The sequence below is a fragment of the Anomaloglossus baeobatrachus genome, chromosome 7 (assembly GCF_048569485.1).
Source record: "Anomaloglossus baeobatrachus isolate aAnoBae1 chromosome 7, aAnoBae1.hap1, whole genome shotgun sequence".
NCBI lineage: Eukaryota > Metazoa > Chordata > Amphibia > Anura > Aromobatidae > Anomaloglossus > Anomaloglossus baeobatrachus.
The window spans coordinates 54,508,151-54,531,639 of NC_134359.1; the positions used below are offsets into that span (position 1 = coordinate 54,508,151).

General features: G+C 44.5%; 1 protein-coding gene across 2 annotated transcripts in view; it reads right to left on the reverse strand.

The window, feature by feature from the left end:
- LRP2 (LDL receptor related protein 2) overlaps positions 1-23,489 on the reverse strand; it is a 402,994-nt gene that overhangs the window by 297,675 nt on the left and 81,830 nt on the right. For both annotated transcript variants that reach the window (XM_075317292.1, XM_075317291.1), the window contains exons 3-5: positions 20,650-20,766; positions 17,553-17,669; positions 437-547 (exon numbers count right to left, since the gene is read on the reverse strand). In XM_075317292.1, coding sequence (XP_075173407.1) covers positions 437-547; positions 17,553-17,669; positions 20,650-20,766 — 345 coding nt within the window. The remainder of the gene's footprint in view (positions 1-436; positions 548-17,552; positions 17,670-20,649; positions 20,767-23,489) is intronic.

A 23,489-nucleotide genomic window follows, 5' to 3' on the forward strand; every position in this document is an offset into this window, starting at 1 on the left:
CTGATTTGCCTCCAGAATTCCTAAGACGAAATCTGAGCAGAGAGAGATTAATTAAAAGGAAATGCATATTCATTATTTTCCTTTGTCTATAGATCATGAAGTTGAGTTTTCTCTGATACTGTCCAATGGCGCAAAAACCCTTATAAACAGGGGATTCCCTTATATTAGACTGATGAAAGCAAAAAAAAAAGACTGGCTGCTGCGAGATATAACAGACTTGTGTTATGTGATCTATTTTATTAAAAACTGTACATAGGTTTTACATTTTATATCTTAAATATATAGAAACATAGATGGATAATAAAAAAAGAATTGTGCTTTCCATTTGTAAAATAAATCACTGGTTGAATGCAGGGACATAGGTATAGGGGGGCAGAGGTTGTAGTTGTACTCAGGCCAATAATGATATGTGATACCACACAGTCCGATCACTTACTGCAGTTGGCCTCATCGGAAGCGTCCCGGCAGTGGACAATCCCATCACATCTCTGACTTGTATTGAAGCAGGCTCCACTGGCACAGGAAAGCTGGCTGCACACAGGGTATTCTGTAAGTGGAATGTGACAACAGTTTCCATTGAGTTAAAGAAGTGAACAGATCATTACTTTTCTGTCTGCACTTTCATTGGTTTACACCTTCTAGTTGAGGAACTTATTGGGAATTCCTTGCTAGATCTTGCAAAGTGGGTAACATACAGATCACTTCTCATGACCGGTGGGAATCAACGAGGTCAGACCCTGAGCAAAAATTAGCAAGGCAAAAATAAAAAAAACGATGTGGTGGGCGCTATCAAGATGAAGACCAAGATGAGAAGGTGGAGAAAAACAAACAACCAACATTTATTTAAATACAGCAACGCATTTCAAAAATCAAATTTCTTCCTCAGGTTATCATACAATGAAATATTCAAGACAACTTGTAAAGGAAGCCGTGATCCAAGTGAATTACATGTTACAGCCATTGGCGAGTGTCAAAAGCAGACACACAATGGAGCACCGTGTGAGTGGTTTATAAACATAATACAACTAACAAAATGAAAATTAGATATACAATCTCTAGATGAAAAAAGCAAATGATAAAGAAAAATGTAAAAATTTCGAACAAAAAAAGAAAAAAAATAGAACACCATAAATAGTTTATAAACATAATACAACTATAAAAATGTAAGTTATATATACAATATCTAGATAAATAAAGCAAGATATTTTTTGTAAAAAAAAAAATGAAAGAATTTTGCAGGTAAATTAATCACTTGCTGCCAAACGCCCCCGAGACTACATCTGATAATGGAGGTCCCAGCATCAGGACATATGTGATCAGCCATATTTTTTTTCCAAGGAAAGCTTTTAAGAAAAGGGATTAGGTAATAGCAGACAATTTCTTTATTTACATCATGGATTTTCAGGTGCAGGAATGGAAGAATAGGTAAAATGATCCGTGATTTAAAGGTCTTAGGTTAAAACATGATATTCAGGAACTAAACCATCACAGGCTTTGTTTGGTCATTTAATGAACATTTTTGGATGGGAAGTATTTAGCTTTCATGAAATAGATTTGCATCAGAAATTTCTCATGACATCACACATGGTGGCGATAGGTCCATATTACTGCATTGTATGGTATAGAGCGTTATATTCTACAGACTCTAGGGGAGAATGCCAATTTAATGGCCCCATGCACATTACATATCTGTTGGCTGAACAATGGATTGTCCAACAAATATCTCTCCTGACGCCCCCACTCTCTGATAACGTAGCTGTCAGGGTCCCCTGCCAGTGACTTAAGGTGGCTTTACACACTGCAACATCGCAAACGAAATCGCTGTAACGTCACCGGTTTTGTGACGTTATAGCGACCTCCCCAGCGACATTGCAGTGTGTGAAACACATCAGCGACCTGGCCCCTGCTGTGAAGTTGTGATCGCTACAAATCGTTCAGGACCATTCTTTGGTCCTTTGTTTCCCGCTGTGCAGCAAACTTTTAGTGTGTAAAGGGGACTTTACAGCGACTTCGTTAGCGACTTCCCTTTCAAAAAGCTGCTTTACAACGTCCCCAATGACTAGCTAGGTCGTTCTGCAGGTCCGGATCGCTGTTGCGTCGTTGGCCAGGTTTGCCTGTTTGACAGCTCACCAGAGACTCTGTAGCGATCCCGGCCAGGTTGGGATCGCTGGTGGGATCGCTAGAAAGTTTCAGTGTGTAAAGGGGCCTTTACTCCCGGCAAAAAAAAGGATAAGATATTGGAGAGCTAACAAGATGGCTCTCCTCCAACATCATCTATTGGGGGATTGTTGATAGGCCCCCATACACATTAGACTGCCAGCCTATCTCATTGGGTCTGACCAACTTTAGTCTAATTTGTATAGGAGCTTTAATGCAGCATGCAATGAACTTCATAGGTGCATATAAAATCAGAGCTATGAGGAGCCTTAGTAATGGTCCATGGCAGGCTATTGGTACCGTATTACCACTATTATTATAGGCACCCCACTTGCCAACAGCGTGTCACAGACTGATATGATCTTGGGGGGATCTAGGATCATAAGGTCACAACGTGTTGTTGATCACAGATCCTCTCTAGTGCCCGCTCATCGATTACCCTGAGTTGGAGCATATATAATTCCATCCAGTACTGAAGAGATTCAGGTTCATTTCTATCCTGCAGTGATCTAACAGGTAGTTGTAATCTCAGCTGCAGCCACTCCCTTCTGCTATAAATATGTGCTATTCACTCCTCCCTATGCCAGCTATAGCTCATACCTAAGTGGACCATGTAGAAAGAGCTAGTCACTGCATAGCTGTGGTAACATTTCTATTGCAGCTGTGAAGGTTCCTACTGAAGAAACCTTTTAACGCCTGCCTGGATCCACAGACTCAGACGGGCTGTAATGGACAGGCTAGAGGGAAGCCACTCACCAAGCAGGAGCCCTAGAACCCTGAAACCCTTTAACCCCTATACAGGGATTTGGTATTACACAGGGCCCAAGGTGATCACTACCTGTGTGTAACTCCTGCCTGGATCAACAGACTCAGACAGGCTGTAATGGACAGACTAGGGGGAAGCCCCTCACCAAGCAGGACCCCCAGAACCCTGAAACCCTTTAACCCCTATACAGGTATTTGGAATTACACAGGGTACTGGAGATTTCTACCTGTGGAAGGCTGCAGTCCGAGAGAGTAGTCGTCAGGCAGGGTCAAACCAGGAATAGCAGAACAGGGACAGAATCGTCAGGTAAGGACGTAATCAGCAAACGAAGCAAAGGTCAAATCCAGATCGGGCAGCAAGGTACATAAATGACAGGCAGAACGGTAGTCAGAACACAAGCTTGGTCAGCGCACAGGAATCAAAATACAAACAGCACAGGAACCAGGAATACAAACTATCTCTGGCAGTGGTCACATGACAGGAGGGGGAATAAGAAGGGTGTGGCGTCTTACCCTTGGCTGCAGGTGAATGATGGCAACTTCAGCTGGAAGACACACGTCACCTACAGTCAGCCAGTGGTACTGCAGGTTCCAGGGAAACCCAGCATAGTGAATGAACGTAGCCTGTGCTCAGCAGAGCCACGGGCACCGACTCCTCTCCCATCACTAGCACTATCCATGGTGGGAACACGGCGTCGCCTGGCGATTGAAGCAGAAGTCACAGGAGCGGACTGCGGTGGGGACATGACAAAACCTTGGAGTGCTTTACGTTGTGTCTTTCTCCACCTGATTGTCTTACCTACCTCGTGTTGTCTTATTGTAGTGACGTAACTTGCATCTCACTGGCCCTCACTAGTCAGGGTGAGTAGAGGGCCAGAGAGGGCCTAGGCACATGATGGCGCACAGGGAAAGGACCCATCTAAGGACATTAGAGAATGCAGGGACCAGATTCAGGTAAGTGTTAGGAGGTGACTCTGCTCCCCTCTCCCTAGCGCAAGGGCCTACCATTGTCTTGTGTACTCTTTGGGTAACGTAGGTTTTCTCCTCCCCCAGCGTATCACCACCCAGGTGTTTCCGGTGAGTTGTGCCGTTTGCCAGACCAGAAGACCACTTGTACCAGCCGTGAAACCCGTAGTCACATCCTGACACCCCCTGATCAAAACTATTTACTTAGGCCGATTTCATACAGTATATTTGACAAGTACAGCCTGATTTATACATATGAGGATGTTGAGTTTGGGTAAGGAGACATGCATCCGGTCTGGACCATGAAAGTTGGATGTATGAAAGTTTTTATAAATTATCATTATTTTTTAATTTCCAGATTGTCAAAACTAGAGTAATCATGTCATTTTCCAAATTATCATTAATTTTTATACACATGGTGCAGACACAAGACCAGACGTTCTTACCCCCTATAGAACCCTTTCTATACATTTTGCATTCCTCCTCTGTCATTGCAAACAGTGAAATGTAAGGAATGTTATCATCACTCGCAGCCTCTAATGGTCATTTCACATAAAACAGCAGCACACTGTTTGATGAATAAGACACTTCATCTGCTCTAATTAAATGGGTTATGGCTACAACATTGCTCAGATGTTTATCTTCGTCTGCATGGGTAGTTTTTCCTTCCCACTAATCCCATTAGCCGCAAAGTGGACTGTGCTTTAAAAACTCCTTGTCCCATTTTATGACATGTCCAGGAGCCGAGATACTTAATATTGGGGAATTTTTCAGTTGACTGGCCTCTTAAATAATGTACCACAGTGAGAGGCAAACTTGAGTTCTTATCTCCTGTGCAACTTGGATCTGTTTGCTGAACTATCCAAGACAGGATCACCAGGCCAAGAATAGTGTGTACTACTCCTTGGGGATCTCTTTACTTTAAAGCACCAGTAGGACATTTGGAGCTAAAAAAAAAATCTCCTTGACTTACTTGGGGACGGTTTCCTCTACTTAATTGAAATCCTTTGAAGCTTATCCAACAGATACAGTTTTTTTTCTCTTCTGTTTTCTACAAAGTGATTTAGAGGGAGAACTGTGGAAGTGCAGAATTCAGTAATAGGAGTCTGTACAAGATCCTCAGCTTGAACCTGATGGATATCTGATATATGAAGGACGATGCTAACGCAGTGTTTTGTATGTACAAGTTTTAGTGAAAAAAAGAACATTTTTTTTTCTAATTTACAATACATATATATATAAAATAAAGGAAACTTACTAAAGGGAACTTGTCACCATATTTTTCCCTATTAAACCAAAAATATCACCTTCTGCAGCTCCTGGGCTACACCTTGTTGCTGGCCCCCTTTTCAAACCTCCAAAACAATATTATAAAATGTTACCTTTTCGTATGCAAATTAGTTTTGTTGGCCAGATGGGCGGGCTCTATTTCACCTTCTGTCCCCCCTCCTGCTGCTGTTCGCCATCCCCCAGTCTTGATTTGCATGGATGACGACGGCCTGTCATCCTCCACGCTGATGCCGAAGTCTCGCGCAGGGCAGTTAGCAGAGGCCGCTATCGCGAGTCTGAGCAGAAACTATCCCTCTCTCGTGCCGGTGATACATTTGCGCAGGCTTGAGATTATGGGCGGGTACTAGAATAGCGTTGGTGAGGTCATGCACAGCGCCGCCCATAATCTCGAGCCTGCGTAAATACATCACCGGCGCGAGAGGGATAGTTTCTGCTCAGGTCTGCGATAGTGGCCTTTGCTAACTATGCCTCCGCAAGACTTCAGCATCAGCGTGGAGGATGACAGGGCCGTCGTCATCCATGCAAATCAAGACTAGGGGATGGCGAACAGCGGCAGGAGGGGGGACAGAAGGCGAAATAGAGGCCACCTATCTGGCCAACCAAAGTAATTTGCATACGAAAAGGTAATATTTTGTAAAGTTGTTTTGTCGATCTGAAAAGGGGGCCAGCAACAAGGTGCACCTTCATAGAATGCAGCCAAGGTGCTTCAGAAGGTGATATTTTTGGTTTACTAGGGAAAAATCTGGTGACAGATTCCCTTTAAGAAGAACCTGTTAATTGCCATAAATATGTAATTTAAGTATTGCAAACAGACAGAAATGCACTGAGCAATGCAAACAGACAGAAATGCACTGAGCAATGCAAACTGGTAGAAATGCACAGAGAAATGCAAACAGACAGAAATGCACTGAGCAATGCAAACAGACAGAAATGCACTGAGCAATGCAAACAGACAGAATTGCACTGAGCAATGCAAATAGACAGAAATGCACAGAGCAATGCAAACAGACAGAAATGCACTGAGCAATGCAAACAGACAGAATTGCACTGAGCAATGCAAATAGACAGAATTGCACTGAGCAATGCAAATAGACAGAAATGCACAGAGCAATGCAAACAGACAGAATTGCACTGAGCAATGCAAATAGACAGAATTGCACTGAGCAATGCAAATAGACAGAAATGCACTGAGCAATGCAAATAGACAGAAATGCACAGAGCAATGCAAACAGACAGAATTGCACTGAGCAATGCAAACAGAGAGAATTGAACTGAGCAATGCAAATAGACAGAAATGCACTGAGCAATGGAAATAGACAGAAATGCACTGAGCAATGCAAATAGACAGAATTGCACTGAGCAATGCAAACAGACAGAATTGCACTGGGCAATGCAAATAGAAATGCACAGAGCAATGCAAACAGGTAGAACTGCTCTCAGCTATGCAAACCAATAGAAATGCACACAGCAATGCAAACAGGTGGAAATGCACTGAGCAATGCAAACAGGTAGAAATGCACTGAGCAATGCAAATAGAAATGCACTGAGCAATGCAAACAGATAGAAATGCACTGAGCAATGCAAACAGGTAGAAATGCACTGAGCAATGCAAACAGATAGAAATGCACTGAGAAATGCAAACAGGTAGAAATGCACTGAGCAATGCAAACAGATAGAAATGCACTGAGAAATGCAAACAGATAGAAATGCACTGAGAAATGCAAACAGATAGAACTGCACTGAGCAATGCAAACAGATAGAAATGGACTGAGCAATGCAAACAGGTAGAACTGCTCTCAGGAATGCAAATCGATAGAAATGCACATGGTCCTCAACTCTTCCCTATGAGCATTTTAATGATGACCACACCCACTTCCCTAACAAGACTAGATTGATAGAAAAGCAGCATTTGTACAGCAGCATTTACACCAAGTTAAAAAAAAAATCATATTTATGACAAGTTGTCACTTGCTCCTCTTCAAAAAGACCTCCTGGTAGATGAATTATTTAAGTGATATCCTACCAAAGCATTCATTTGTGAATATAACTGTGTTTATTATACTGCAAGTTAGGGGCCAGAAAATGTTCACTAACCCAATAACAGCTTAAAAGTAGAAAAAAAAATCTATATATATTTTATTTGGTAAGTGCCAGAAGAGAAACAGTAGGTGGTCATCTGTGCTGCTGATGGAGGTTCGAAAGAATCATCTAAAACACAAGTAGAGTTGACGAGATTTCATTATCCATTTGTTTCAAGGTCTTCAGATTTCTATATCAGCATATAACCACATGCAAAAGTTGGCCGTATACTATCATGGTGTCTATGAAAAGAGAAAGATCAGCTCAGTTTACCCCTAACAACCTGCTCCATCAATGGTTTTTACCTAGCTAAGAGCGATCACAAGACTTCTATAGACACTGGGTTATCATTCACAATTTCTTATTTAAAGTCATTTTCCATTTTTGCCTTGTGGGATGAGTTGCCATTTTTGGAGGTATCGTCCTCATGCACCGGCACTGTCCTTCTTTTGGCTTGGGGGTCACTACATCTGGGAGCCTGATGTATTGGTACACTGTCCCCTGATCAACCTTGGATACCAAAAACTAGGGGGAAATGCGTCGGGATTTGCTGTTTGGAGAACATAGTTGAACTAAGTATATTTTATTATCTTACGATATCAGCCTTTTTATCTGGTGTTTGTTCACTTTTTCACGTTTTTAGTGTGGTCAGGACAATAATAGGGATGCCCTACAGTCTTCCGACGGTGAGTGAGGGTGCCAGTACAACGTAAGGGGGCTTTACACGCAATGACATATCTAACAATATGTCGTCGGGGCACGGAATTCGTGACGCACATAAGGCATCGTTAGGGACGTCGTTGCGTGTAACAGCTCTGAGCGAGTGTTAACGATCAAAAATAATCACCTTATCATTGATCATTGACACGTCGTTCATTTTCAAAAGCTTGTTGGTCGTTGTGGACGTAGGTTGTTCGTCGTTCCTGAGGCAGCACACATCGCTATGTGTGACACCCCGGGAACGACGAAAAACAGCTTACCTGCGTCCTCCGGCAACGAGGTGGGCGTGTCGATAATGCAGCTGCTCTCCGCCCCTCCCCTTCTATTGGACGCCTGCTGTGTGACGTCGCTGTGACACCGCACAAACCGCCCCCTTAGAAAAGAGGCAGTTCGCCTTCCACAGCGACATCGCTGGGAAGGTAAGTCCGTGTGACGGGGCCTAGCGATATTGTGCACCACGGGCAGCGATTTGCCCATGATGCACAAACGACGGGGGCGGGTGCATTCAGGAGCGACATCGCTAGCGATGTTGCTGCGTGTAAAGCAGCCTTTAGGGCGTTATACCCCACATTGTTCAGTTGGGTGTCCTAGGGAATTATTAGGGTCAGTTCTTCTAGGATATTACTTTTGCATTTTATTTGATCTGGCTCTCCCTAATCATTGCGTATTGACCACCTATTGGGGTTTCACTTTGTTTGTTTTACGTTTTGAACAGGCCTTATCTTTTAAGTATATTGATTAAAAGTTATATTTTATAGGGTTTTTTTCTTACATGGTCTGCACTCTCGATTACCCTGATACATTTGCTACAGCTTAGGTTTTCAGTTTATACTCCCCGCTCCATCGGTGGTTTTTGCCTAGCGAAGCACACTCACAAGTCTTCTATAGACATTGGGTTATCATTCACAGTTTCTTTTTTTAAAGGCAATTAGCAGTCTTGCGGCGCTCCTGCTACCAATGGTGGAACGTATTAGATGATTTTTGGTCATATGACTAGACCAATATACAAATAAGTAAGGATATATTTTATATGTACATTAAAATATAATTAATTACACGTTTCGGCTCGGATGTTCGACACCTTTATATATAAAAAAAACTTCACTACACTCAGATTGGCGCCGCGTTTGTCTCTTTCTATCTTTCCCTGTCTACAGGGTATTTTTTCAGTTTTTTTTGTAAGTACTTTTTTTTTTTTTTGCCTTGTGGCATTAGTTGCCATTTTCGGGCTAAATTCTTCAAAATGACGCATGCAAATCATTTATTTATGGGAAAGTCAAAAATGGTCTTTTTGTTCTCTTTTTAGTTTTAAGACTTTTTGGCTCTAAAAGTAGCACGGTTTGCAAAACGCCGCAAAAATTGCACCAAAGTGCTTGGATACTCAAAAATTTGCTGGTTGGGATGACTGGAGTGCAATTGTGTGACATTTGATAGATCAGACGAAAACATCTAAAACTGTTAAACTTCACCTTCACGGTGAAAAACAAAAACAGGTGAGCACTAGTGATGAGCGAGCATGCTTGTCACTACTCGGTACTCGCACGAGTATCACTGTACTCGGGCTGCTCGGCGGGGACCGAGTAATCTCGCGATACTCGTGCTTTACTCGTGGTCTTCATTTCTGCATGTTGGCGCTCTTTTGAGAGCCAGCCCTCATGCAGGGATTGGCTGGCAGACCACTGCAATGCCACAGCCCTGTTAGTTGTGGAATTGCAGTGATTGGCCGGCCTGCACAGCGTCACCGAGCCTTTATATCGGCCGGCGCGCTGTGCTCTGCTCACAGCTATTCTGACAGTGAGTGTAGGGAGAGTGTCGCTGATTCAGGGAAAGCTTTGCGGCCCTTTATAGCTTTTTCAGTTGCAGGGCTGCAAACAGTGTGACCAAAAGTCCTTCTCAGGACTATTCTAGTTGTATACAGGCAGGCAGGGTATAGCCAGGTCGGCGTACAGTAGCAGAGTCCTTCTCAGGACTATTGTTGCTATATACAGGCAGGGTATAGCCAGGTCTGAATACAGGCTAGTGACCAAAAGAGTCCTTGTCAGGACTATTGTAGCAGTATACAGGCAGGCAGGCAGGCAGGGTAGTGGTGACCGTATACCAGCCTTCATATCTGGGGCTGGTGTACACAGTGTAAAACAGTCCAGATAGTGTCTGACTTGTCTGTACTGTAATTGTCGCTCCCCAAAAAAACCTGTTAGTAGGTTATTATTGCGTCCGTGCTTGGTTTTTAAAACCGCACGTGTGTGCCTGTTGGTGGCAGCGTACAGGTGCACTGGTGTGCGTTTACCAAACTATTATATAACGCACAAGTGTAGTGTATAATACACGTCAGTCAGCAGTGGCTGATAGTGTCAGAGTTCTTAATTTTTGCTCCTAAAACCTGTGTTAGGTTATTATTGCGTCCGTGCTTGGTTTTTAAAACCGCACGTGTGTGCCTGTTGGTGGCAGCGTACAGGTGCACTGGTGTGCGTTTACCAAACTATTATATAACGCACAAGTGTAGTGTATAATACACGTCAGTCAGCAGTGGCTGATAGTGTCAGAGTTCTTAATTTTTGCTCCTAAAACCTGTTAGTAGGTTATTATTGCGTCCGTGCTTGGTTTTTAAAACCGCACGTGTGTGCCTGTTGGTGGCAGCGTACAGGTGCACTGGTGTGCGTTTACCAAACTATTATATAACGCACAAGTGTAGTGTATAATACACGTCAGTCAGCAGTGGCTGATAGTGTCAGAGTTCTTAATTTTTGCTCCTAAAACCTGTGTTAGGTTATTATTGCGTCCGTGCTTGGTTTTTAAAACCGCACGTGTGTGCCTGTTGGTGGCAGCGTACAGGTGCACTGGTGTGCGTTTACCAAACTATTATATAACGCACAAGTGTAGTGTATAATACACGTCAGTCAGCAGTGGCTGATAGTGTCAGAGTTCTTAATTTTTGCTCCTAAAACCTGTGTTAGGTTATTATTGCGTCCGTGCTTGGTTTTTAAAACCGCACGTGTGTGCCTGTTGGTGGCAGCGTACAGGTGCACTGGTGTGCGTTTACCAAACTATTATATAACGCACAAGTGTAGTGTATAATACACGTCAGTCAGCAGTGGCTGATAGTGTCAGAGTTCTTAATTTTTGCTCCTAAAACCTGTGTTAGGTTATTATTGCGTCCGTGCTTGGTTTTTAAAACCGCACGTGTGTGCCTGTTGGTGGCAGCGTACAGGTGCACTGGTGTGCGTTTACCAAACTATTATATAACGCACAAGTGTAGTGTATAATACACGTCAGTCAGCAGTGGCTGATAGTGTCAGAGTTCTTAATTTTTGCTCCTAAAACCTGTGTTAGGTTATTATTGCGTCCGTGCTTGGTTTTTAAAACCGCACGTGTGTGCCTGTTGGTGGCAGCGTACAGGTGCACTGGTGTGCAATTTCCAGAAACTTTGATATAACGCACAAGTAGTGAATATACACGTCAGCAGTGCACAGCATTGCAAAATGCGCAAGGGCATTGGCAAGGAACAAGGAAGTGGACGTGATGGTGGTGCAGGCAGAGGCCGAGGTCGTGGGCAAGCTCTAATTTCGCCACAACAAAGGGCCACATCTAGTCGCTCGCACGTCCTGTCCCAAATTCTTGGGGACCGCAGCAGTACACCGCTCTTGAACCAAGACCAGTGTCAACAGGTTGTTAGTTGGATAGCGGATAATGCTTCCAGTCAGATTGGCACCACCACAAACACTCTGTCTTCCACACGGTCAAGTGTCAGTAGCCGTGATACTGCACCGCACATTTCTGAACCTGATCCTCCTTCCTACCACCAGGCTGAGTACACGTCCTCCTCGGACATTAATGATCCCACACTTGGACACTCGGAAGAGCTGTTCACGTTTCCATTCACACATTCTGGCCTCTCGCCAGCTCATATTGAAGTGGGTCATGAGGAGATCGTCTGTACAGATAGCCAAATATTTGAGCAGCCACGTTCTCACGAAGTTGGCAACGTGTCTCAACAAGTGGTGGACGATGATGAGACACAATTGTCAGCAAGTCAGGAGGAGGAGCAGGGTGCGGAAGAGGAAGACGACGTGGTGGATGATCCAGTAACTGACCCAACCTGGCAGGAGGATATGCAGAGCGAGGACAGCAGTGCACAGGGGGAGGGAGGCGTAGCATCACAACAGGCAGTAAGAAGCAGGGTGGTGGTCCCAGGCAGAAGTCAGGCAACCGTTCCCCGTAACAACACGACGACACAAGGTGCCTGTACAAATGTTAGGTCTTCACGAGTCTGGCAGTTTTTTAAGTTGGATCCAGATGATTCAAAAAAGGCCATTTGCAACACCTGCCGTGCCAGCATCAGCAGGGGTACCAAAACTAGCAGCCTGACCACCACCAGCATGATCAGGCACATGTCAGCCAAGCACCCGACTTTGTGGGAAGTACAACAGAGTCGAGGAGCAGTGCTTGCTGATGTCACTGCTACGTCTTCGCTGGTTGTGCATGCGAGCCAATCCTCTGTCCATGCTGCCTGCGAACAAGCCTCCTCCACTCCTGCACCTGCAGTTGCCTACGCAGAAAGAACACCATCATCAAGCACGTCCTTGTCCCAGCGCAGCGTTCAGTTATCCATTCAGCAAACCTTTGAACGCAGGCGCAAATACACTGCCAACACCCCACATGCCACAGTTCTAAATGCTAACATTTCGCGACTGCTTGCGCTGGAAATGTTGCCTTTTAGGCTGGTGGAGACAGAAGCATTCCGTGACCTGATGGCGGCAGCTGTCCCACGTTACTCGGTCCCCAGCCGCCACTATTTCTCCCGGTGTGCCGTCCCCGCGTTGCATAACCACGTGTCACAAAACATCACACGTGCCCTGAACAACGCTGTTTCACCCAAAGTCCACCTAACCACAGACACGTGGACAAGTGCTTGTGGGCAAGGCTGCTACATCTCGTTGACGGCACACTGGGTTAATATTGTGGAAGCTGGGACCCAGTCTGAGCGAGGGACGGAACACGTCCTTCCCACACCAAGGTTTGCAGGCCCTACCTCAGTCAGTGTTTCACCCACACTCTACAGCTCCGGAATGTCATGCTCTTCAGCCTCCTCCTCCTCCTGCGCATCCTCATCCACTGTGCCCTCCACACCAGTCACAAGCTGGAAGCACTGCAGCACTGCCTCGGCGAAGCGGCAACAGGCTGTGCTGAAGCTAATCTGCATAGGTGACAAACCCCACAATGCAGAAGAGCTGTGGACAGCTCTGAAACAGCAGGCAGATCACTGGCTCACACCTCTGAACCTAAAGCCAGGAAAGGTCGTTTGTGACAATGGCCGGAACCTGGTGGCGGCTTTGAGGCGAGGCCAGCTGACACATGTTCCATGCGTGGCCCATGTGCTCAACCTCGTGGTTCAGCGGTTTATAAAGTCATACCCAGAGCTGTCTGATCTGCTGGTAAAAGTTCGCCGCCTGTCTGCACATTTTCGAAAGTCACCTACTGCTTCAGCCGGCCTTGCCGGCTTTCAGCGCCGTTTGCATCTTCCGGCTCACAGACTGGTGTGTGATGTCCCCACGCGTTGGAATTCAACTCTGCACATGTTGGTCAGGATATGTGAGCAGAAGAGGGCAGTTGTTGAGTACCTGCATCACCTAAGCCGTCGGGAAATGGGTCAAACTCCACACATAACACCTGAGGAGTGGAGATGGATGTCAGACCTATGTACCATCCTCCAAAACTTTGAGGACTCCACCAAGATGGTGAGTGGTGATGACGCCATTATTAGCGTCACCATACCGCTACTCTGCCTTCTAAAACGGTCCCTTTTGAAAAACAAACATGATGCATTGCAGGCGGAGCGCGATGAGTTGCAGCAAGAAACAGTAGTGGGTGTGGGTGATAACACACAGCCCAGCCTCGTCTCATCACAACGTGCAGTGGAGGACTATGACGAGGAGGAGGATGAAGACATGGAGCAACTCTCCGGCCAAATTGAGGATATGACATGCACACCAGTCATATCCTCGATTCAGCGTGGCTGGCCAGAGGACAGGGTAGATGAGGAGGAGGAGGAGGAGGAGGAGGAGGACAGCATGTTCAGTCATCTTGTTGGTCAGGCTACTGAAGTCCTGGCTGTTAAGAGTCTGGCGCACATGGCTGACTTTATGGTAAGCTGCCTGTCTCGTGACCCTCGCGTTAAGAACATCTTGGCCGACAATCATTACTGGTTGGTAACACTGTTAGACCCACGCTACAAGGAGAACTTTTTGTCTCTTATTCCCGTGGATGAGAGGTCAACCAAAATGCAGCAGTTTCGGAAGGCCATACTCACGGAAGTAGGCAAAGCATTCCCCTCACAAAACGCTAGCGGCATAGGTCAGGAATCAGTGGACAACCGAGGCGTACAGCCGAGAGAGGCACAAGTCCAATCCGCCAGAGGTAGGGGAACAGTCTTTAAGATGTGGGACAGTTTTCTCAGCCCCTCACGTACCACAGCCCCTGAGGTGCGGGGTAGTGCCACAAGAAATCCTAAGTTTGCCCAGATGCTGAAGGAGTACCTTGCAGATCGAACAACTGTACTCCGACATTCCTCTGTGCCTTACAATTATTGGGTATCCAAGCTGGACACGTGGCATGAATTGGCTCTCTACGCCTTGGAAGTCCTGGCCTGCCCTGCTGCTAGCGTTTTGTCAGAGCGTGTTTTTAGTGCCGCAGGTGGAATCATTACAGATAAACGCACCCGCCTGTCAACTGAAAATGCTGACAGGCTGACTCTGATAAAGATGAACAAGGGTTGGATTGGGCCAGACTTCACCACACCACCAGCAAATGAGAGCGGAATTTAAAGTTTGCCATGTACCTCCACTCACCCATGGGTACACTTCTCGACTTTGGATAATCGCTGGACTGCTCCTCCTTCTCCTCATGCGCCATCATGATGACCGTTACAATAGTTAGGTCTTTGTTTCAGGTATACCCCCAGTGGTAAATTTTTTCGCCCATTCTTTGCAGAATGGACATTACAACGACAGGAGACCCGCTCCTTTGCAATGGGAACAATGTTTTGAGGCCCTCATGCACGTCTCTACCCAGGGACAACGTGTAGCCTCCCAATTTTTGGCTGCCCTGCCTAAGGGCTATACTGAAATACACCCACTTCCTTAAAATGGACACTTAATGTTTTGAGGCCCTCATGCACGTCTCTACCCAGGGACAATGTGGAGCCTCCCAATTTTTGGCTGCCCTGCCTAAGGGCTATACTATAATACACCCACTTCCTGACAATGGACACTTAATGTTTTGAGGCCCTCATGCACGTCTCTACCCAGGGACAATGTGGAGCCTCCCAATTTTTGGCTGCCCTGGCAAAGGGCTATACTGAAATAGACCCACTTCCTTACAATGGGCACTTCAGGTTTAAAGGCCATCATGCACGTCTCTACCCAGGGACAATGTGGAGCCTCCCAATTTTTGGCTGCCCTGCCTAAGGGCTATACTGAAATACACCCACTTCCTTAAAATGGACACTTAATGTTTTGAGGCCCTCATGCACGTCTCTACCCAGGGACAACGTGTAGCCTCCCAATTTTTGGCTGCCCTGCCTAAGGGCTATACTGAAATACACCCACTTCCTTAAAATGGACACTTAATGTTTTGAGGCCCTCATGCACGTCTCTACCCAGGGACAATGTGGAGCCTCCCAATTTTTGGCTGCCCTGGCAAAGGGCTATACTGAAATAGACCCACTTCCTTACAATGGGCACTTCAGGTTTAAAGGCCATCATGCACGTCTCTATCCAGGGACAATGTGGAGCCTCCCAATTTTTGGCTGCCCTGCCTAAGGGCTATACTGAAATACACCCACTTCCTTAAAATGGACACTTAATGTTTTGAGGCCCTCATGCACGTCTCTACCCAGGGACAATGTGGAGCCTCCCAATTTTTGGCTGCCCTGGCAAAGGGCTATACTGAAATAGACCCACTTCCTTACAATGGGCACTTCAGGTTTAAAGGCCATCATGCACGTCTCTATCCAGGGACAATGTGGAGCCTCCCAATTTTTGGCTGCCCTGCCTAAGGGCTATACTGAAATACACCCACTTCCTTAAAATGGACACTTAATGTTTTGAGGCCCTCATGCACGTCTCTACCCAGGGACAATGTGGAGCCTCCCAATTTTTGGCTGCCCTGGCAAAGGGCTATACTGAAATAGACCCACTTCCTTACAATGGGCACTTCAGGTTTAAAGGCCATCATGCACGTCTCTACCCAGGGACAATGTGGAGCCTCCCAATTTTTGGCTGCCCTGCCTAAGGGCTATACTATAATACACCCACTTCCTGACAATGGACACTTAATGTTTTGAGGCCCTCATGCACGTCTGTATGCAGGGGCATTGGTGAACCTCACAATTTAGGACTGCCCTGGCAAAGGAAAATACTACAAAGACTCACTTCCTCAAAATGGGCACATTAGACTCAAGAGGCCTTCATGTACGTCTCTTCTCAGGGACATCGGAGTGCCACACAATGTTTTCACGTAAAATCTTTCATGTATTGATCTCAAAAAGTAACATACACCAGATCTATCTCACTATTGGGTATGTGCCCTTAACATTTCCGCCATGAAAAATCATTTTGGGGTCATTTTGGAAGGTTTTCTGGTGAGTCCGTAAAAATGGCGTAAAACGCGGACAAAATTGTTCACAGCTGTGACTTTTGAGTGATAAATGCTTCAAGGGGTCTTCCCCATGCTGTTGCCATGTCATTTGAGCACTCTTCTGAGACTTTTGTGACATTTTTAGGGTTTCTCCATGCTGCCGGGAGGTCATTTCACAAAAATACTCGGGTCTCCCATAGGATAACATTGGGCTCGTTGCTCGGGCCGAGTACACGAGTATCTTGGGAGGCTCGGCCCGAGCTTCGAGCACCCGAGCTTTTTAGTACTCGCTCATCACTAGTGAGCACATATAAAACTCGCTGGAGAAAAGGCGCAAATTGAAGACTGAATTGGGTTCAAACCAAAAAAGGTGGAAAAAGCAGGCGCAAAGTCAATGATGAACTGGGGCCAAAGTCTTCAGTTTACTATGGAGAATTCCATTCGCATTCTTTGCACTTTTTAAGGACCACTCCTGGCTTTAGGCCAGAGTCACACTTGCGAGTGTCTCACGTGTAACTCGCGCGAGTCTCTCATTGAATCACCCGGCATGGACTCACACTCTCCGGACAGGAGCGTCTCAGGTGCATAGACATACATGCAACTGACCCGCTCCTGTCAGGAGAGTGTGAGTCCGTGCCGGGTGATTCAATGAGAGACTCGCGCGAGTTACTCGCAAGTGTCACTCTGGCCTTACCTAAAAACTCTGTAGATGGGTGGAATCACCGGAGGACCAAACTATCTTTTTCTCCCACAAGAGATTGGATGTGTAAACATGGATTGAGGATGCAGTAATAATGCATTGTGCAGACTTCAGGGCTTGTGGTCCATCAGTTAGCACAAAAGGTGCAATTAATTTCCACTTTTGCTATGAGATCTCATATTTGGTAAGTGACACATTATATGCAAAACATTTGATTATTTAGTGTCGAAATCACACTTACGGCAGTTGCGTTCATCGGATCCATCGGTGCAGTCCTTCATTCGGTCACATTTATAAGTCCCCGGGATACACTGACCACTAACGCATGTGAACTGCTGAGCCGAGCAAGTTCTTCCGGCTGAAAAATATACCAATTAATTGCACGCTGTTCTGTATGAGGCATTGATCAGCTGCAAAGTAGAAATTCTTTTTGATACAATAAAAATTGAGAAATTATCATGTAAATAAAATGCTGATAAATGCAACAACTATTTCGTTCACATTCGTCAAGATAAATAGTTTGCTCATCAAACGATAGCGGATGTACACTCCGATAAGTCTCGTACATATACAGTTAGGTCCAGAAATATTTGGACAGTGACACAAGTTTTGTTATTTTAGCTGTTTACAAAAACATGTTCAGAAATACAATTATATATATAATATGGGCTGAAAGTGCACACTCCCAGCTGCAATATGAGAGTTTTCACATCCAAATCGGAGAAAGGGTTTAGGAATCATAGCTCTGTAATGCATAGCCTCCTCTTTTTCAAGGGACCAAAAGAAATTGGACAAGGGACTCTAAGGGCTGCAATTAACTCTGAAGGCGTCTCCCTCATTAACCTGTAATCAATGAAGTAGTTAAAAGGTCTGGGGTTGATTACAGGTGTGTGGTTTTGCATTTGTAAGCTGTTGCTGTGACCAGACAACATGCGGTCTAAGGAACTCTCAATTGAGGTGAAGCAGAACATCCTGAGGCTGAAAAAATCCATCAGAGAGATAGCAGACATGCTTGGAGTAGCAAAATCAACAGTCGGGTACATTCTGAGAAAAAAGGAATTGACTGGTGAGCTTGGGAACTCAAAAAGGCCTGGGCGTCCACGGATGACAACAGTGGTGGATGATCGCCGCATACTTTCTTTGGTGAAGAAGAACCCGTTCACAACATCAACTGAAGTCCAGAACACTCTCAGTGAAGTAGGTGTATCTGTCTCTAAGTCAACAGTAAAGAGAAGACTCCATGAAAGTAAATACAAAGGGTTCACATCTAGATGCAAACCATTCATCAATTCCAAAAATAGACAGGCCAGAGTTAAATTTGCTGAAAAACACCTCATGAAGCCAGCTCAGTTCTGGAAAAGTATTCTATGGACAGATGAGACAAAGATCAACCTGTACCAGAATGATGGGAAGAAAAAAGTTTGGAGAAGAAAGGGAACGGCACATGATCCAAGGCACACCACATCCTCTGTAAAACATGGTGGAGGCAATGTGATGGCATGGGCATGCATGGCTTTCAATGGCACTGGGTCACTTGTGTTTATTGATGACATAACAGCAGACAAGAGTAGCCGGATGAATTCTGAAGTGTACCGGGATATACTTTCAGCCCAGATTCAGCCAAATGCCGCAAAGTTGATCGGACGGCGCTTCATAGTACAGATGGACAATGACCCCAAGCATACAGCCAAAGCTACCCTGGAGTTCATGAGTGCAAAAAAGTGGAACATTCTGCAATGGCCAAGTCAATCACCAGATCTTAACCCAATTGAGCATGCATTTCACTTGCTCAAATCCAGACTTAAGACGGAAAGACCCACAAACAAGCAAGACCTGAAGGCTGCGGCTGTAAAGGCCTGGCAAAGCATTAAGAAGGAGGAAACCCAGCGTTTGGTGATGTCCATGGGTTCCAGACTTAAGGCAGTGATTGCCTCCAAAGGATTCGCAACAAAATATTGAAAATAAAAATATTTTGTTTGGGTTTGGTTTATTTGTCCAATTACTTTTGACCTCCTAAAATGTGGAGTGTTTGTAAAGAAATGTGTTCAATTCCTACAATTTCTATCAGATATTTTTGTTCAAACCTTCAAATTAAACGTTACAATCTGCACTTGAATTCTGTTGTAGAGATTTCATTTCAAATCCAATGTGGTGGCATGCAGAGCCCAACTCGCGAAAATTGTGTCACTGTCCAAATATTTGTGGACCTAACTGTAATTGGATTTATCCATAGGGATCTAAACACACTTATGTTCTGCATTTAAACGTGAGATACACAGGATAAATAACACAAGGATATGTGCTAAATATTGACTTACAGTGGCATGCAAGTTTGGGAACCCCTAGTCAAAATTACTGCTATTGTGAACAGCTAAGCAAGTTGATGATGAAATGATCTCTAAAATGTATAAAATTAAAGATGACACTTTGAATTTTAGGCAGAAAAAAAAATATTTTCATCTTTTACATTTGAAAAATTACAAAAAGGAAAATGGGCTGATGCTAAAGTTTGGACACCTTAGGAGATTTGGGTGCAGAGATAACTTTGACCAAGGTTTCAGACATTAATTAGTCTGTTAGTGTTATGGATACTTCACTGTCATTATTAGGAAAGTCCAGGTGATGGAAATTTCACAGCTTATAAAAAACCCAGCCTCCTCTAACCTTGTGCCAAAAAACTGCAGACATTGGGCTCTTTTAAGCAGCTGCCTAGCACTCTGAAAATGAAAATGGTGCAGGACCACAAAACAGGAGAAAGCTATAAGATAGCAAAGCATTTTCAAGTTGCTCTTTCCTCAGTTCGAAATGTAATTAAGAAATTGCAATTACCAGGAACAGTGGAGGTCAAGGGAAGGTTTTTGAAAATCTGTGGCCAGACCTCTAAAGAGCAGTGCATGCAAGACGACGGAGGAATCTCACAGAACTGGAAGACGTCTCCAAGGAAGAATGGATGAAATCCCTTAAACAAAGATTGAAAGACTCTTGGTTGGCTGCAAAAAGCGTTTACTTGTCAAAAGAGGTGCTACTAGGTACTAACAATGCAAGGTGTCCAAACTTTTGCATGTGCCAATTTTCCTGTTTTCTTAATGTTCAAATGGGAAAGATGGAAAAAATGTTTTTTGTGTAAAACACAAAGGAGATGTGTCGTCTTTAACTTCATGCCTTTTAGAGATCATGTTATCTTCAACTTGCTTAACTGTTAACAATACCAGTGATTTTGACCAGGGGTGCCCAAACTTTTACTTGCTACTGTATATATGTATGAAACGAACCACAGAATTGGACAGACAATGGGAAAAAAGAAAAATAGACCACCATATATTATTTTAGAAACTTACGGCAGTGCTGTTCATCAGAGCCATCAATACAGTCTTCTTCATCATCACAGACCCATGATCGAACAATGCATTCGCCATCCCCACACCGGAACTGACTCGCTGAACATGACCGTGCAGCTGATATCATACGGGAAGAATTTGATTAATAATTAGGTCACCCCCTCAAAAGGATATTACACTTATAACTTGCCATAACTTTACACAAAGCCCATAGTAATCCTGCTCTTTTCTCTTTGTTAAGTCAGTCAATCCAAAAGTTCCCCCCCACTGATCGGTTCTGAGCCGAATGTAGATGTTATATGACTACGTAACATCACAGTTCTACACACTATGTAGTGGTCATTCTCAGAGCTGCAGCTCAGATCTCATTTATAAGGCCTCGGTTCCACTTGCGTTTTGCATGGATGAGTGCAATCCGATAAAACATCGGATTGCACTCGCACCAGTGCAAAACTATGGGGCAGTGTCCATCTGCGATTGATTTCTCATGCCATATCGGCAAAAGAAAAAAAATCGCCTTACACGCACCCATACAAGTCTATAGATCGAACTGCACTCGCATGTCATCCGAGTGCAGTGCGATGTATGCAGAGACAGGCAATGAAGGAGATGGGGATAAAGTGCTCCCTCCCTCTTCTCCGCAGCTGTGATGCAATCGCAAGATTGGATCACAGTCGCATGATCCTCGGCTTACACTTGCAGCAGAGGGTCCTTAACATCTCGCTTCCAATGCTCTCGCATCAGAAGCTATGTGCAAGTGGAACTGAGGCCTTAGTGAGTAAAAGGGGTCTGATTCATCATTTTCAGGTTTTTTTAAACTTATATTTCTTTTTTGTCTTGTGGTGTTCATTTTTTTTGTTTGTTTTTTGCACCATATTTTTCAAAATGGTGTATGTGGCTTGTGTGAAGTTTGAGCAAAATAAAAAATGCTGTTTATTTTTGTCTTTTTTAATAACTGTTTTGTGTCGTATTTGAAAAGTTGCATGTACTGCAAGCTACAATGGTGCAAAATGTGCACAAATTTTCAAGCCTACGCAAAATCACTACATATATATATATATATATATATATATATATATATATATATCAGGTAAACACTTATAAAAAGCACAAGATGAACAAGGCACAAATAAAAAAGAGACAAAGACAACAAAAGCAGGACAAAAAAAAAAAAGAAGCAAGTGCAATAATGAATCAACCTATAGTGTATAGAGCTGTTCTTTTACGATTGTACACTGTGTATCTCTGGCCGCAGCAGAAGCTGAGAATAGCTGATCGACGGGGATGCTTAATGTTGGACCCCCACTAGTCTAATAAGGATAAAATTTCATAAAGATAGGTCATCAATAAATAAGTCCTGAACAATCCTTTTATCTGTTTTATGCAAATAATGTTGCCAGAGTGCAGCTTTAAGGCCTAAGCCACACGGCGAGAAAATCGGTGCAAGTGGAGTGCGATAAAACATCGCATTCCACTCGGACCAATTCTAGCCTGTGTGTCAGTGCACATGAGCGATTATTTTCTCAGCCCTAATCGGATCGAGAAAACAATCGCAGCATGCTGTGACTGTAATGCAAGACTCTTTTCTCTCGCACCCATTCAGGTGAATGGGGCAAGAGAAAAATCGCACTGCACTCGCGGTACTCTGGTGTACCGAGCATGCAGAGCGAGAATCGCAATAGCCGGCTACGGAGGAGAGAGAGAGAGAAATCCCTCCCTCCCCTCCTCAGTGCCGGCCCGCTCCTCCTGAGAGCCGGGCCGCCCCTCACAGCTGAGGTCCGCTTGCACAGTCGGATCGCAGTCGCTTGGACACTCGCATGACACTCGGCTCCTGCTGTGCTGCCAGCGCGAGCCGAGTGTCACGCGAGCATTGCACTAGTGCCCCGTGTGGCCCCGGCCTAAACGGAGGGCTAAGGGGTAATGTTTCTCCTTGCAGAGTGACATGCAGATCGGACACATCATTGGTGCAGCCAGTGGACCTAAGAGGTAATGGGGCCCATTTCCACCTCTAAAGTAGGAGGATCTGTTCATTTTGATGAGCTCTTTGGCTGCAAAGGGCCCATATATTGTCCTTGCACAGGGGGCCTTTCCTGTCTGGGTCCACCAGTGGTGACATGCCAGTGTAAGGAGACTTATAGGCCATGAAATGCTATACCAGAGGAAGGATACAATCTTGGTTAGTATAATAACTACAGTTAAAATTGCATGTATGTTTACGTAGCTTTGTGACCGCACTACTGCTGCCAAGGAAGTGTGAACTTGGCCCAACACTGTTGCTTATTTGTTCGATACAAGAATATGTTCATTGTAAAGTACTAAGCAACTGTGAAAGCATGCCTTTGAAGGTATTAGAAATCAGCTCTGACATCCGGGATCTGTTCCCTGACCTTGCTCCATTATATATTTCCACTTTACAAAGTTTCTTTTTGACTTGCATAAGTATGTTCAAAGTACCGGTAATTCTTTGACAAATGAAACTTTTACTTACCATCCCCCCCCCAAATTAAAGATCTACAGAAAGTTCTACTCTTCTGTGAAGATGATAAAGATTCTTTTTAGCTTTCTCCGCTGCAGATGTTGTCAACAAACTTTTCCCAACATCAGGGTGGCAAATTTGCAGATACAAGGGACATACAGTAATATGAAAAAGTTTGGGCACCCCTATTAATGTTAACCTTTTTTCTTTATAACAATTTGGGTTTTTGTAACAGCTATTTCAGTTTCATATATCTAATAACTAATGGTCTGAGTAATATTTCTGGATTGAAATGAGGTTTATTGTACTAACAGAAAATGTGCAATCCGCATTTAAACAAAATTTGACCGGTGCAAAAGTATGG